This window comes from Talpa europaea (assembly GCF_964194135.1).
Source record: "Talpa europaea genome assembly, chromosome: 9".
NCBI classification, from domain to species: domain Eukaryota; kingdom Metazoa; phylum Chordata; class Mammalia; order Eulipotyphla; family Talpidae; genus Talpa; species Talpa europaea.
In genome coordinates, this window is record NC_140076.1 from 32378985 (window position 1) to 32395140 (window position 16156).

Below are 16156 nucleotides of genomic sequence, written 5' to 3' on the forward strand. Positions count from 1 at the left end.
TGTAAATTGCATCTCAGTAAACCTGTTTTCAAAAATAAGGCAAATTTAACTCTAGAGAAATTATTCATGAGAGAAAATGTAATCACAGACTATATATCTCAGTCTAAACAATATTTTGATACATAAATATTGAACACTGATTTTTCAAAGGAAGTGGGGTGTGCATTAGATCTAAATTATCTGCAAAGTTCTAGTGAAAATTTAAAAGACTATTAGTTTTTCAGTGAGAGCTAATGTTCAGAGTTAAGGACTTTTGTAGCAGTATCAATTGTCAATTAAAAGCAAGGCAAATGATTTCAAGATTTTGGTTCTCCATGAGTCAACAGATGTTACCAATACTACTCAGCTATTGTTTATTCCAGGAGTCAGTGCTAAGTTTAAAGTGACTAAGGAATTAGCCTCTATGAGTATTCCACAAGCAAAAACTACAGACAATATTTTCAGAAGTTGAGAAAAGATATAGTAAAATCTAAAGTAGAATATGTTATCACTGGTCCTCCCTGGTGGCGTAAGGTGTTGGGACGCAACCTATGAAGCTATCTGCAGCCACTGCAGCACAACAGCAGACCTCTCCTGACTCACCCGCTGCTCCCCTCGGCAGTGTGTTTCAGTCGATCTGCCTGTTTTGTTCCCCACTCTGTCTCTGGTGAGTCCTCTCACCCCCACACTTCTGGCCTGTATCCCAGTTCTTGTATGCATAAATAAACTAAAAAAATAATAATGTGTTATCACTAATGTTGGTAAAAATATGTATGGAGCAGTAAAAAGGGTTTGTTGGACAAATAAGTACCTTTTCTAAGGACTTTGAAAGCCCATTATTATTCATTCTTATTCATCAGCAGTACTTCGCAGAAAATATTTAAGCCTAACACTAGTGACATAGTAATGTCATTTGTTCTTGCAGATTTTATAATCATCAGGTCTGTAAATTTCTGTCAGAAATAGAAGCTGAATATCTTGAACTGCCCTTACCATAGTTTGATGGCTTAGCAATGAGAACTTTCTGAAGAACAGTCTTCAGCTATTTTCAAATGTCAAATGGCTTTGGAAATTAGTTTTTGATGGTTAATGTTTCTTAATGAATTCAACTAAAATTACAAAACAGCACTTATATTTAAAACTATGGTAAATATTTCAACAACTAATCTAAAAAAGGATATTTCAACAACTAATGTCATCTGAATCACATGTAAGCACAAGCTACTTTATATATTTCCTGTGCTGTCAAAAGTTAAAACAAGACACCATACATATCCCCATTCCCACATAAATTTGCAGCAAATATACTTTCCAAGCAAAATACATATCTAGCAGTGTTTTTTCAGACCTTGGTATAAGCAAAGGGAAATTTCCCTATGTCAAAATCCTTCTTTCTGTGCACCTGATTTAGCTTCCACATAATTTTCATTTGGATTAGATTAAAATGTAATGATGTGCTAAAAGCCAAAAATATCAGAGAAAAATACAGCAGAAACCTACAAATGTATTTCAAGCAATGAATATGCTCAATGAAAATCATAAGCTCATAAACTAATATCAGTATTTGGCTGTCCCGCCAGTGTGAAAACACATTTTTAAAAAATAAACAAAATCTCATTACAAGTCAGTAGTAACCAACTTATGCAATAAACCTTAAGGACAGCAAACACTAACTTTGAAACTTAAAAAAGTTAAATGCTTCTCCAATAAAAATAATTCCACTCTTGTCACTGGTATATCAGTCTTTCAAAAAAAAGTATTAGTATATCTTCAACTTACAGAAGAAGAGAACAATACTTAGCACATAGTAAGCACTCAATAAATACCACTTTCAGGGCCTCCCTGGTGATGCAGTAAAAGTTTTAGTTGGAAAGACCAATAAACAAGGAAATGTTCTTCCCATCTAATAAAAAGGGATATGTTATTGATGTACATTCCTCAGAAGTCAGTCAATCTACTCTTATTTGGGAAGCTAGTAGATGTTAGAGTTCTCAATGTATGTGGTCCTCCTCACTTGGACTGTGAATCTCCTTCTGTTCATCATCTAATAGCAAACAATTTAAATGTCAGAAATATCTGTACCGGGCCTCCCTGGTGGTGCAAGGGTTAAGACGCAGCCTGTGAAGCAATCAGCAGCCACTACAGCATGAGTGATCCCCAGCCAGGGAGCAACCCACATGGCACAGCAGACATCTCCTGACATCGCTGCTCCCCTCAGCAGTGTACTTCAGTCAGTCAGCCTGTTCTCTTCCCAGCTCTGTCTCTGGTGAATCCTCTCACCCCCCACACCTATGGCCTGTACCCCCAGCTCTTGTATGCATAAATAAATAAATCTTTAAAAAAAAAAGAATCTATACCTTATCCAAGCATACATCCATCATTTTCTATAGTATATTAACAATTTATTAAGATAACCAACTCTTAATTTGTTAACAGTCTAGCCAAAACTAAAAGGATTTTCCCTTAAGAAGTTTATGTGCCTTTTCATATGTTCTCCTCTTCTACCCCATGGAAACACAGGTCTTTTCACAAGCAGGTTAAATATGGAAAGTACACTTATTTAAGTCAATCCAAACTTAAGTGCTCTTAATTATTAAAATAATTTAGACTGCACTACCACTTATCCTGTCCATCTAGAATTTCCACTTAAAACCAATAAAGATTTGAGCAATAGTTCCCAACCAGGAATCCCTTAACCCTTCCAAAAGTGAAAGAAATCAACACTCACCAAGTACTTATACAGATCCTTAAAAAAAAAAAAAAAGGCAGAACAGACATCCTGGAGTTATGCTCAACATTTCAAAGGAACTGGGTGCAAACAACAAACATACATAAGTAAAATTTCACAAGTATTAATAAATGCAGGCAGATAAATAAACCTTTCAAGGCATTATTTCACCACAATATTCCTTTAATCAGGTCTATCTCTGGTGCTACATATATTCAAAAGACATGTAATTATGATTGCTATGTACTGTAATGGACCATGTACAAAGTCAAAGGAGGGATTAGTTCTGCCTGGAAAGACTTCACAGAGATAACATCTGAGCAGATCCTGAAAGGGTAATTCAGTTCACTGGGCTGCAGATGCTTCCTGTCTATTTCTGGTTTCAAAAATTCACAGAATTTAATGTTAAGTTGGATAAGTCTTTAAAATCATCTAGAATTGGGCCTCCCCGGTGGCGCAGCGGTTGAGCGCTGGGTTGCGAAGCTGCCCGCAGCCTCTGCAGCGCCGGTTCGATTCCCGGCTGCTCCCTGGCCACCATAGGAGGGTCCCACATGGCGCGCAGACCTCTCCTGCCGCCCGCTGCTCCCCTCAGCAGTGTACTTCGGTCCTTCTGCCTGCTCTGCTCCCCGCTCTGGCTCTGGTGAATTCTCTCACCCTCCCGCGCTTCTGACTGTACCCACTGCATGTATAAACGAAACAAACGAACAAACAAACAAATAAAACATGCCTCTATAAAAGAAAAAAAAAATCATCTAGAATTAAGGTTTTCCACCTTATTTCAAAGTAACAAAACATCATTATATAAAACAGGTCAAAGTGAGCCTGCTCTTTTGATAGAAGTTACAGGAAAACACTACTGCTCTCATCAATCCCTTTACCTTTAAAATAAAAAAAGTGAGTCATTAAGAAGGACAATGGTTTAACAAAAGACCATATAAAGATAAAAATGCAACAAATCATTCAAAGAATACCTCTAAAGCATTACCTTGTCTTTGAAGTCATGCCTAATTTCTCTCCAGGTTGAGTTTACCATTCCTTACTTTACTCCCCAATACACCCAGAATACAGTCCCATTCTGGCATCAATAAAGAATTAGTGTGCTAATTTTACCTTTTTAATGTGCTGTGTCCCTTTACTGCAGTGGGAGCTCCCTGAATGCAGGGACTGTCTTAATCACCATGTATGCTAAATACCAGGGAAAAATGATATTTATTAAGTTATATTTGACCAAATTTCAGAAAAAAATGTAGACAGTTCAGTGCCTAACATACAGTAGTACTTAATAAGTATCTGCCAAGTGAATTTGCTGAAAATAATACAGCTAAAACAGAACAGCATCTGATACACAGTATATATTCTATAAACATTAGCTGTTATTATGTAATTTTATCTGTGAAAAAAGTAAACTACTATTGAACATTTAATCTGGACAGTAAAAACTGAGCACTTTTTATCAATGGTTTCAACTGGCTCATTTACATATTACTAATACCACTACATCTTTGATAAGAAAAAGAAAGCATTCATGAGGTTCTCTTGACAGCACACCCTGGGAAAAACAGAATTGTATGTATACTGCTAATTTCTAGATTTGGAGTGACAGAAGAAATTAAGCCAAATTTTGGAACCTAAATCATTTATTTCTAGTTCTGTTTCATCATCTGTCAAGTGAGGAGTAATGGGGAGTGGAAAGGTTTATCTCTAAGGTTCTTTCCTGCTGTAATACTGAAGGGCTCCAGACAAATAGAGACCTAGTATCACTTAGTTTTCAACTCAAGTAAGAACTTTACAAAAGTTAGTAAATTGTGCACTGGATTTGGTGTCAAATGGACAGGGTTTTCATACCAATTTTGTTACTATTTAGTTGTGTAATTCTGATCTCAATTTCCTCACCCTATAAAATGAAGTTGTTGGGCAATATGTCTCTATTTAAAGAACATCATAGTCGTGCCACACTATGATCATGAAATATCATAGTTATTCATAGTCATGTGAATATAAATACCAAACACATTCACAGTCATGAAATAAGCTACCTCTGAAGGCAGTATTCAGGTGGGAATTGAGCCACCCCTTACTGCAGATGATTCGAGGATTCCAGCATTAATCAAAAGTGGAGAATTTCAGGATTAGAAGAAAGCTTATAAGTTTTCCAATGCTCACCCAACCTAAATCCAAATCCTCTCAACATATTCCTGAAAGAGCTCACCCAACCATTCTAATACTGAGGAACAACTCGTGGAAACAAGACAGTTCCTCTTAACCAAGGACGATCCCTAAATTCATTTACTGACCACCTTCCAGTAACTTCCATCCATGAGTTTTACCTTTCTTTCAACTAAGAGCATCTCAAATGTCTTTGAGCAATGAATAGCGATAACATGCCTCTTAGTATCCTCTCTAAAATTAAAACCCCCGACTTCTTCAACCTTTCCTCATAACCTTCCCAACACACCCTCACCAGCCTGCCTTCTTCAGCGAATGTCAAAATTACTTGATCAGTCCCTCCCATTCTGACATCCCAAGATGTCAGATTCCTGTGGAACCCAAGATTTCCCACTTGCCCACCACATGGAGACTCCTAATCGCCCTTGACACACGAGGGGGCAGGTGGGGTGTTAAGTGTGCCCCTTCTGCTTTTTCCAGGAGAGGAGACAAAGTGACGGCGGCAGCAACGGAGAGACCCGCAAGCACCCTGCTCTGCCCCCGGACCAAATCTCCTCCCTCACCGGTATTGCTTGGGGTCGCTGGGAGACTTGACGATCTCAGGGTCTCCGGCGTTACTGAGAGGCCCCCTCCGTCCCTCCTCCTCAGACTCATCGGCTCCTAGACGGGCCACTCGGCCGCTCTCGTCCAAATCCTGTCCGTTAGACTGTAGGTCAGGGCAGCTGCAGGTAGATTTCGCCTTGTTCCTTCCAGGCATGATTCGAGAAGGAAAAGTTCCGGCAGCAGCAGAATCTTCGCACCGACCCCGCGCTTCGATACTCCACAGCACCACGAGCTCCCGCCCGGCCTCAAACCACAACTTCCTCCCGGTGGCACGGACTGCAGCAACCGTGACTCTCCTCAGCATTCACCACCAAGCCGGAGCGATGGGCATCCCGCTCCCCAGGGCCCACCTCCTCCTCCTACTCGCCCAGCCGCTCCTCCTCCTCCTCGGCGTTCCAGAGGTGGTGGCGGCCGGCGCTGGTGCTGCCGCAGCCGCTGGGGAGGACAGGCCTGAACCCCTCCCCCAATCTGATCTCCCGCACGCTGACTTCCCACATTCCCCCGCCCTCCCCGCCACGGATGACGCTAAGATTCTAGCCAATCAGGAGGCAAGACAGCAGTCACGTTGACGCAAGCAACCAATAGGAACAGCGAATGAAAGGAACCTAAGCGACTTGGCCGAAGGCTCCGTGCACCCAGAGAGCCCTTCGAAACGTGAGTGGGCGGGGCGCGTAAGAAAAGGCGGAGCGTGGCGCGGAGGATGACGGGAGGAGCGTGCTATGCCGCGATTATGACGTTTCAGGCGCGTTAATTGACGACGGCCGGTAAGTAATGCTCCGCGACGCAGAGAAATATATTCCCCAGTGAGAAAGCTGGGAAGCGAGTGGAGAAAAAGAACTCCCAAGTTTTGCTGCTCATTCATGTTTTGTACATCCTGCCCCTGAGCCTTCTAGCGGACCTTTCGCCATGACTCAGCACTTAAAAAAACAAAACGCCGGAAGCCTTTTTCTTCCGCCGCCGACTGGAAACTGCTCCCGAGTAGGGCGAAGCTGAGCTGAACGCAGCTGGAGTCCCTTGGCCTTATCTGCTGCCACACGTGGGTGCTGCTGCTCCACCCCGTCGCCTGCCACGCCCAGGCGCTGTTCTGAAGGCTTAAGAAAATGTAGTGTAAATGCGCCGACTCATTTTTTAGCTTCCCCACAAACTAGAGTCTGCAGTTAACGTTCAGTTCAGCCAGTTTTTATTTAGCAGCTACAGCGTCAGCTGCTGCCCTCGAGTTCCTTTTCTCAGTTTTTTGGGGGGGTTTTGGGGTGGTTTTTTGTTTGTTTGTTTGTTTGTTTGTTTGTTTTTTGCTTATAATGGCTTTTGGTGGGCTGTCATTTAAAATATGGCTAACACTGACATACTTGATAAAAGTGAGACAGGAATGGTCCAAGACAGAGCTCACGGACTGTTTCCAGGGGCTGGTAAACAAGAGTTAAATCTGATGATTCTAGGATCATATACCTGCCATAAATTCTTTGGCATATTTATACTAATTTTTCCCAGCTTGGGCATCCCTGCGTTATCTTTCCACGGCGTGTCAAGTTTGCTGCTATGGAGGGGGCGGTGAGGGTTATAGAGCCAGAAGAGAAAAGCCGCAGACCTTGAGGCCAGACTGCTTAAACTGGAGCTGCAGGCATATTGCCTGCAGGAGATGTTCACTTGAAAGTGATCTGGAGCCCTGTCAGACCTCCTAGCTGCTGGGTGGTCACAATTAGCAGCAGTGAATGGACTTGAGCTCCACTCTCCTTGCTTTCTCAGCCAATAAAGTTTAATTCCTTTGTTCCCAATACCAAAATTATATAAACCCCACTGTGCCTCTCCCCCACCCCACCCCACCCCCCACACACACACTCTCTCTCTCTCTCACACTCCTCTCTCCCTCTCCCCCCCCTTGGGGAGTCTTTATCATTCCCACAGAACTCTCCCCAAGTTCCCTTTCCTTGCTTTTTTTGCTAATCAATAAACGATGACTCCTAACCCGCCTTCACTGGTATCTGTGGCATACTCTTTTCAATGTTAACCAGAGGGTCTCAAGAGCCCTTTCCTGGTTTTGGATGTCCAGCAGGTGGAGCAGTGGAGCAGTAGCTGGTTCCCTTGCAGCTTACCTGCCTGTGTTGGGTGGAATCAGACTGAGGGACCCTAGGCCCACTCCCTTGTCTGGTGACAAGCAGCTGACATGATGACAAGATACAGTCCACTAACATCGTGGGGCAAGAAATCCTAATACATGTGAAGAAGTATGAATCTATACTCCTAAATCATACAGTTTTATAACCCAACATTACCTCAATTAAAAAATACAAATAAAAATTTAAATAGAATTATTAATTTTTAGTGCCACATACTGTGCATTCAGTAATTCTTTAAACGTAACTTTTTCTTTCAAAATTTGTTCAATTAATAGAATCCAACATACCCAAAATTTATATTCTTATGTTATATAATGAAACCACAAATTAAAGAAAAATCAGAAGTCTTTAAAAATTTTTTTTGTATCTGGCTATTTTTGTTGTTGTTTAGCTTTTTTTTTTTTTCCACTCACCATGATCCATTACTCCCCCTCCACCATTGCTCCCAATCCTGTCATCTTCCCCTCTGGGAACATCATTTATGTTCTTGATGTCAACTAGCTTATTTTTGTTTTGTGGTAGTGGGCATTATTTTGGTGGAACTGCAGAAGGATCTAGTCTAGTCAGAGTTTCTCTAAAGAGACATTTAAGGTTACATTTGAAATATATATAGAAATTGGAGCCTCCCTGGTGACGCAAGGAGTTAAGTCTCAGCATTATGAAGCTCTCTGCAGCCACTGCACCACGAGTTGGATCCCTGGCTAGGGTGCTGACCCACATAGTGCAGCAGACCTCTCCTATCTAGCCTGCTGCTCCCCTCAGCAGTGTATTTCAGTAGATCTGCCCGTTCGCCTCCCCACTCTGTCTCTGGTGAATCCTCTCACCCATCCACCCTGGCTCCTCTGACCTACACCCCAGCTCTTGTGTGCATAAATAAATCTTAAAAAAATTGATATAGACATAGACTTGTTCAAAATTTCTGAGAAAGTCAGACAATGTGACTAAACTAGTAATCTAAAAGCAAACAGGGGGCCTCCCCGGTGGCGCAGCGGTTGAGCGCTGGGTTGCGAAACTGCCCGCAGCCTCAGCGGCACCAGTTCAATCCCCGGCTGCTCCCCGGCCACCGGAGGAGGGTCCCACATGGTGCGCAGACTCCTTCTGCCTGTTCTGTTCTCCGCTCTGGCTCTGGTGAATTCTCTCACCCTCCCGTGCTTCTGACTGTACCCAGTGCATGTATAACAAAACAAACAAACAAACAAATAAATAAATAAACATGCCTCTATTAAAAAAAAATTTAAAAAAATTTAAAAGCAAACAGGAAGTGAATTGGTAACCAAGAATCTTCCTTAGAGTGAAAAGAAGCTACTGAAAATACTAAAAAGGAAGTGTTAGAATGGTAAGAGGAAAACCAAAAGAATGTAATACCACAGGAAATGTAATAGCACAGGGAAACACCTCTTTGATGCTTGATCCAACACAAATCTGAACTCATAGCCAAATGTCAAAAGTGTCAGATTAGGTGATTAAAATAGATCGTGGAAGTGCGTACATCTGACTTCAGACAGAAGGAGAAGTAACACTCATAAGTGACCAGTGACACAGCCAGGACTTCCAATCCAGAAGTGTTGTTTTCCATTTAAATAATACAGAAATTTACTACCTACCATTTAGATATCCATAATTATTGTAAACAGTATTCCTCAGAAAAAACAAGTAAGTTAAACTGTCACCATTTATAGGAAATTGAGACATTATGAAGACCCTGAGATCCCCAAGAAAGTTAAGGAACACAGACTTAAATGTAACCTCATTTATCCAGCCTCTCTTAAAGCTTTATTCTATCTCCACTCCACCTTCAGTCTCCCTACACTTCTTCCCATATGTTTCTCAATGGAAGGAATCCCTTCACAACAGGTTTGGTGATACTTTTCTTACTCTGATGTGAGATCACAAATCTGAAAATAAAAAACATCTCACTTCTATGTATGATGCCTATCTCTAAAAGATATAGTATTCATCAATGCAATGGCTGTCTACCTCCCAGCGGATAAATCTGAGCTTTAGTCCTAAAAATTCAAAGGTAATTTATTTCATTAAGCCCATTATCCGACTTTATATATGAAACTCGGGAGAAGTCAGTTGTATGAAATGTTGATTTATTGAACAGATTGTATTAAATGTCCTTTAAAGTCTCAAGCCCAAAATTATCTACACACTTTTAGTAGCTAAAATTCCCCTTAATAATTCATTGGTCTCTTTAGAATGCCTCTTAAACTTTGCCAATAATACCTTTGAAAGGAGTAAAAAACTGACACAGTTTTGTGAATGATTTTATTTTATTTCCCCTTTTTGAAGCATATTCTGGACAAGTTGAGAGGACCACAAACCTTGGGTGGGTGAAAAGTTTGCTAAATGTGGGAAGAAAGACACATAAGGAGGAGATAGGTAACAAGAGAAATAGCATCTATATTATAACTTTGTCCTAGGTTCTAAATTATACCTTAAGAGTTCTAGTTATGATGTGCCCAGCCACTAATTACTCCACATTTGCAGCTTTGAATCTAGGTCAGGAAGTAGTCATGTTCTTATGGAATCTTCTCTTGGGAGGAGAATGTGTGCACAATATACCAAGGAATTTGTGGGACCATCAAAATCGTTTTCTCCTGTACTGTAAACATACTTCTAGGGAGAATTTGGTATTCAAACTTAAAAATGGGGCCTCCCTGGTGATGCAAGGGTTAAGACACAACCTATGAAGCTATCCATAGCCGCTTCAGCACAAGTTCGATTCTCGGCCAGCCAGGGAGCAACCCACATGGTGCAGCAGACCTCTCCTGACACACCCGCTGCTCTCAGCAGCATACTTCAGTCAATCTGCCTGTTCTGTTCCCCACTCTGTCTCTGGTGAATCCTCTCACCACCACCCCCATACCTCGGGCCTGTAACCCAGCTTTTGTAAGCATAAATAAAAAATCTTTAAAAAAAATTCAAAATAAGGAGCAATTCTAAAAATATAGCTTATGTCAAATGAAAGTTATTCTATCACAAATCCAGCTAAGTGTTCTTCATGTCTAATCTGAAAACAGATTTCGAGATTCTATCTGGAAAGGAGAATGTGAAGACACAAAAATGATATTTAAAATATATAAATTAGAAATCAGATTATATTACTCCCCTTTTTAAAGCCCACCAGTGACGTCTCTTCCCACTTTAAATAAAATCTAACTGCTAGCCATAGTCTATAAGGCTCAACTTAAAATTCCTGTCTTGCCTCTATGTTTACAGTCTCATCCACCATTTCTGCCCCATTCACACTGGCTTTGCCCCATTCATACTGGCTTCCTTGATGTCTTTCAACACTCTAGAGGAGTTCTTGCCTTAGGCCCATTACATGGGCTTTTCAGTCTAGATTGCTCTCCTTATAATTTACATCACTGTCTCCTTCTCATTGATCATTCTCAAAAGTCACCACTTAAGAGAGGTCTTCTCTTACCATGCTATCTAAACTCATCTGAAATTATATTAATTTGTTTATTGCCTTGTTGTCTGTATACCTTCTCTATTTTATAAGGTGTGTTGGAGAGTTAGTACCTCATCTGTCTTATCTTTCTGAAATGTGATACAAGGTCAATACCGAGAATGAGGGATTAGGTAGTGATGGGTTCTGTTACTGTGGGAATCAATGAATAAGATATTTGTGGTTTTTGTTTGCTTAAATTCTCACATTCAGTTGATTGCTTTTGTTTCCTGAATAACTCTAATACTCTGGGCTAAGTATTTTATTTATATTAACTCATTTGTAACTCACAGCAACCTGTCTGTTTATTCATCAGTTTACAAATGAAGAAACTGAGTTTTAAAGAGGTTCAATAGCTTACACAAAATCACACAATAAAGTGGGAATTACAAAAATCCCAAAGTATGTGAATCTGATTCCAAAGATTTGACTCTTTTGTCTCTTGCCCACTGCCTGTCAAATACCTAGAACAGGGCCTCCCCGGTGGCGCAGCAGTTGAGCGCTGGGTTGCGAAGCTGCCTGCAGCCTCTGCAGCGCCTGCTCGATCTCCAGCTGCTCCCTGGCCAGCGCGCAGACCTCTCCTGCCGCCTGCTGCTCCCCCCCTCAGCAGTGTACTTCAATCCTTCTGCCTGCTCTGTTCCCCGCACTGGCTCTGGTGAATTTTCTTACCCTCCCGCGCTTCTGACTGTACCCAGTGCTTGTATAAACAAACAAACAAATAAATAAATAAAATCTTTAAAAAAAATACCTAGAACAGAGACTTCTAATTCATTAATTTGATTGTTGATATGATGTGACTAATCATCAGTCTCATTTTTTAAATGCAATATGGAAAGTAACATATATCATAACTCAAAGCCCAAAAGGATACTTCATAACTATCATTAAGAAAGCACCTGGCTTTTTGTCAACCTTCTTTTTTTCCTCTCTGAAAATTAAGCCTAGAAGTCGTTTGCTTGGATGGAGTTAAGCAAGCTAGATTCCTGCATCCAGGGTGTGTCGGTGCAGCCTAATGAGGACATGAGAGTTAAAGAGGATGAACACATGGGCAGACTGGTGGTGCAAGGTGTCAGAGTCCAAGCAGAGTAAGGAAGGCGAGGGATGAGGCCAATAGTGGCAAAGGAGATTGGTTATGCTGAAAACGATTTTTCGAATAACTGAATATGTTAGAGATAATGTGAGCCAAGTTTCTCATTGTAGGAGAAGGGAGTTACAAATATGGAAATGCAGACATTAGACAAGCTCTGTGGTGGCGTATTGGAATTGTAGGTATGAGTACAAACTCTAATTTTTAAAATGTAGATGTAAAGTAAATATAGATGTGAATATGTATGTATGTAGACATGTGAGAATGTGTGTGTGTGTGTGTGTGTGTGTGTTCTCTAGCCAGGAAACAGTGACTCCCCAACAGCAATGACCATCCCCAATACCTCCATCTTAGTTTCTAAATGCTATTCTCTACTAAAAGACCATTTTTCACTAAAAGGAACGCAGGTTTCTTGGAGAAATGACTGATTCCAAGACCAGGGGAGAGAAGATGTAATATGGTGAACACCATGTATACCACAGGGTAGGGAAGTATTAAAAGAATGATGAGGACATGTCAAAGGACAGAGAAGTCACCTTCAAGGGACTTCCCCCACAAAACCAGATTGGGGACAATATGAGAATCAAAACAATAGTAACAGATGATAATCCATTGTCTAAACTAGGAATCCATGCCTCTGAACTGACAAAATGATTAATAGGTGGGAAAGAACGCTTTTTGTTACCATAAAATAGCAACAGCGAATGGAGAAGGGATGATGAAATTAAAAACCAGGATTTGGCAACCATAAGAGTAATATGGGCCTCCCCGGTGGCGCAACGGTTGAGCACTGGGTTGCGAAGCTGCCCGCAGCCTCTGCAGCGCCAGTTCGATCCCCGGCTGCTCCCTGGCCACTGGAGGAGGGTCCCACATGGTGCTCAGACCTCTCCTGCCCCCCGCTGCTCCCCTCAGCAGTGTGCTTCGGTCCTTCTGCCTGCTCTGCTCCCCACTCTGGCTCTGGTGAATTCTCTCACCCTCCCATGCTTCTGACTGTACCCAGTGCTTGTATAAATAAAATAAATAAATAAATAAATCTTTAAAAAAAAAAAGAGTAATAATTAATTCAACCAAGAAACATCTATATATGCTAAACCACTTGCTGAAAATTTGTTGGAAATGGAATATTTATATAGTCTCAAAGTACCTCCGTACAAAATGCTTATGAGTTAAGTAGAGGAAAAGAACAATTGTACAATGCAAAAACCTGGCAAATACACTTAATCTATGAACACAGTAATGAAATTGTGCCGTCTGGTGGTACACAGTACAGAAAACCCGGTGTCACCTCTGTGCTGCTCCTTTAAAAATTTATATCTTGAATCTAATCAATAAGAAACACCAAATTAACCAAATTGAGGAACTTCCTGTAAAATAATTTGCCTTCATCTTTAAATGAAACAAAGTCATGAAAATCAAAGAAAAACTAAGAAGCTATTTTTTATTCAAAACTAACAAGGCATGCCATTATATGTATCACTACAAAAGACATTGCTGGGACAATTTACTAAACTTGAACTGAGACTTTGAATTTGATGGCTGTAGTGTCCCAAGTCAGTCTCCCGATTTTGATCATTTGTGGAGAATGAGGTATCATATGGGCAACCTACTCTCAAAGGTTGAGAAATTAAAACCTTTCATTGTACTATTTTTCAACTTTCCTCCAAGTTTGAATTTTTTTAAATAAAAAAGGAAATTTATTACCAAGGAAGTCAGAAAGAATACCATTTAAAATTTTAGAACTGACTGCCAATGTCTTAAATGTAAAAGCCTTCCTGGAACTGTGGGTAGGAAAAAAAATGCTCTATGAGTGTAATAGTACAATTTTTCTCCACCTAATCACATCTTCCAAGATCTTGAAAGAGCTAACTCCTTCCAGAATCTTTGATTCCTCGTGCCCATACTCATCATCCATTCCATACTTACACTCAGGTTACATGTATTTTATACCACTTTCTTGGCACTTGATCATATATGACTTTGTGACTTCTCTTGTACTATTGTATTATATAAATTTTCAGTTCTGGTTTAAATCTTTTCATGAGTATGTTACTTCCATAATTATATTGTGATCAACTCAGAAGCCAATACCAGATATGATCTCTATATCTCTCCCAATGTGTCTGCCATGTGTTTTGCAATGACATTTCCACATCCCAAGGAATGGCAAAGAATAATTAATATCACTTAGCAAATATTTCTTGCACACCAACTATGTATGTGGAACTGTAAATAACAATTACTTGCATGTATAGGATGCTTTCTAGTTTATGTAACATCTACACATTTATATCTCATTTGTTTTCCAGAATAACTCTGTGAAGAAGGTGCTACCACATAATAAACTTGCTCAGAGAGAAACTGTGATTTACTGGAAGTCAATAGCTATTTAATAGCAGAATTGGAATGCCAACCTCTGTCTTCAAATTTCAAGTCCAGTGCTTTTTCCACTCCACCAAAGGAAACAGGTATCAAGTCTGAAAACACGGATGGTCATAGGCATTGGAATAGTTTTCTGTTGCTGCTGTAACAAATTACCAGATTTAATAGCATACGCACAAAAAATACTTTTTTTTTTTTATAAATTTTATTGTTATATTCCCCATACAATTGCAGCCCCTCATTCTGACCCCAATCCCTCCCCTCCCGCCCCCGCCCCCCTAAAAGTGTCTCTGGTTCATAGTTTTTTGTTGATTTTGATTTTCACTTTCTTATAGTTATTCATTTTCCTGGTCCCTTATTTAAGTTTTCTAGATTCCTGCTATGAGTGAGACCATCCGGTATTTTTCTTTTTCTTTTTGGCTTATTTCGCTGAGCATGATCCCTTCCAGCGCCATCCATGTTGCAGCAAATTGCATGTGTTTATCTTTTTTGAATGCTGAGTAATATTCCATGGTATATATGTACCACATCTTCTTGATCCAGTCATCTATTTTTGGGCATTTGGGTTGTTTCCAAAGCTTAGCTATTGTAAACAGTGCTGCTATAAACATAGGGGTGCAGGTGTTCTTTGGAATTGATGTTTCTGTGTCCTTTGGGTAAATACCTAGGAGTGGAATTGCTGGATCATATGGAAGCTCTATGTTTAGTAGGTCCAGAAATCTCCACACAGCTTTCCACAGTGGTTGGACCAGTTTGCACTCCCACCAACAGTGCAGAAGAGTTCCTTTTTCTCCACACCCTCGCCAACATTTGTTGTTGCTAGTTTTTTTAATATGTGCCATTCTCACTGGTGTAAGATGGTATCTCATGGTAGTTTTGATTTGCATTTCCCTGATGACAAGTGATGTTGAACATTTACAAAAAATACTTTTACAATCCTATGGGATAAAAGTCTGAAATATGTCTCACTGGGCTAAAATTAAGAGGTATCAGGATTGTGTGCCTTCCTAAGAGCTCTATAAGAGAATCTATTTCCTTGCTCTTTCCAGTTTCTAGATGTTGCTTTTATATTCTTTGACTTGTATCTCCTTTTCTCCATCTTCAAAGCAAGCAGCCATGCATGTCTCTGTGCCTTTTTTCTATAACTACATGTTTCTCTGAATCACTCTTCTACTCATAAGGACCCTTGCCATGAAGTTGGACCTGCCCAGATAATAATCCAAGGTAATCTTCCTACATAAGGGGCAGTAGGGACTAAAGCATATCTCACCAACAGAGAATTAGATAAGATGTACACATGTGTTAAAGGGGGAAGGAAAAAATATGTCATGAAAGTAAACATTATATAAGCAAGACAATTGTGAAAGAAAGAAATGGCTTAGAAGGGGCTGGTTCATATCCTGATTCTGCCATTTGCAGGATCTTGGACAAGCTCTAAAAGTTGATAAACTTTTTAAACCTTGCTGTTCTCATCTATAAAATGCACCCTTCATAGGGTTGTTGTGAGGGTTTAGGTCCAGATTCTTGAAGAATACTATGACAGAACTTGGTCTAAAGGGTGTGTTCAAGAACTGTTGGCAGGTATAAATATCTGATGGCTTTTATCTAATTCACCTTGATGCGGGTGGGGAGGGTTTCTTGAT

General features: G+C 40.4%; 1 protein-coding gene across 3 annotated transcripts in view; it reads right to left on the bottom strand.

The window, feature by feature from the left end:
* Positions 1–5780, bottom strand: part of NRDC (nardilysin convertase) — a gene marked incomplete at both ends in the record, with an annotated part of 61828 nt that extends 56048 nt beyond the window's left edge. For all 3 annotated transcript variants that reach the window (XM_084243046.1, XM_084243045.1, XM_084243044.1), the window contains one exon: positions 5437–5780. In XM_084243046.1, the coding sequence (XP_084099172.1) occupies positions 5437–5780 (344 nt within the window). The remainder of the gene's footprint in view (positions 1–5436) is intronic.
* Between the last annotated feature and the right edge of the window lie 10376 nt (positions 5781–16156).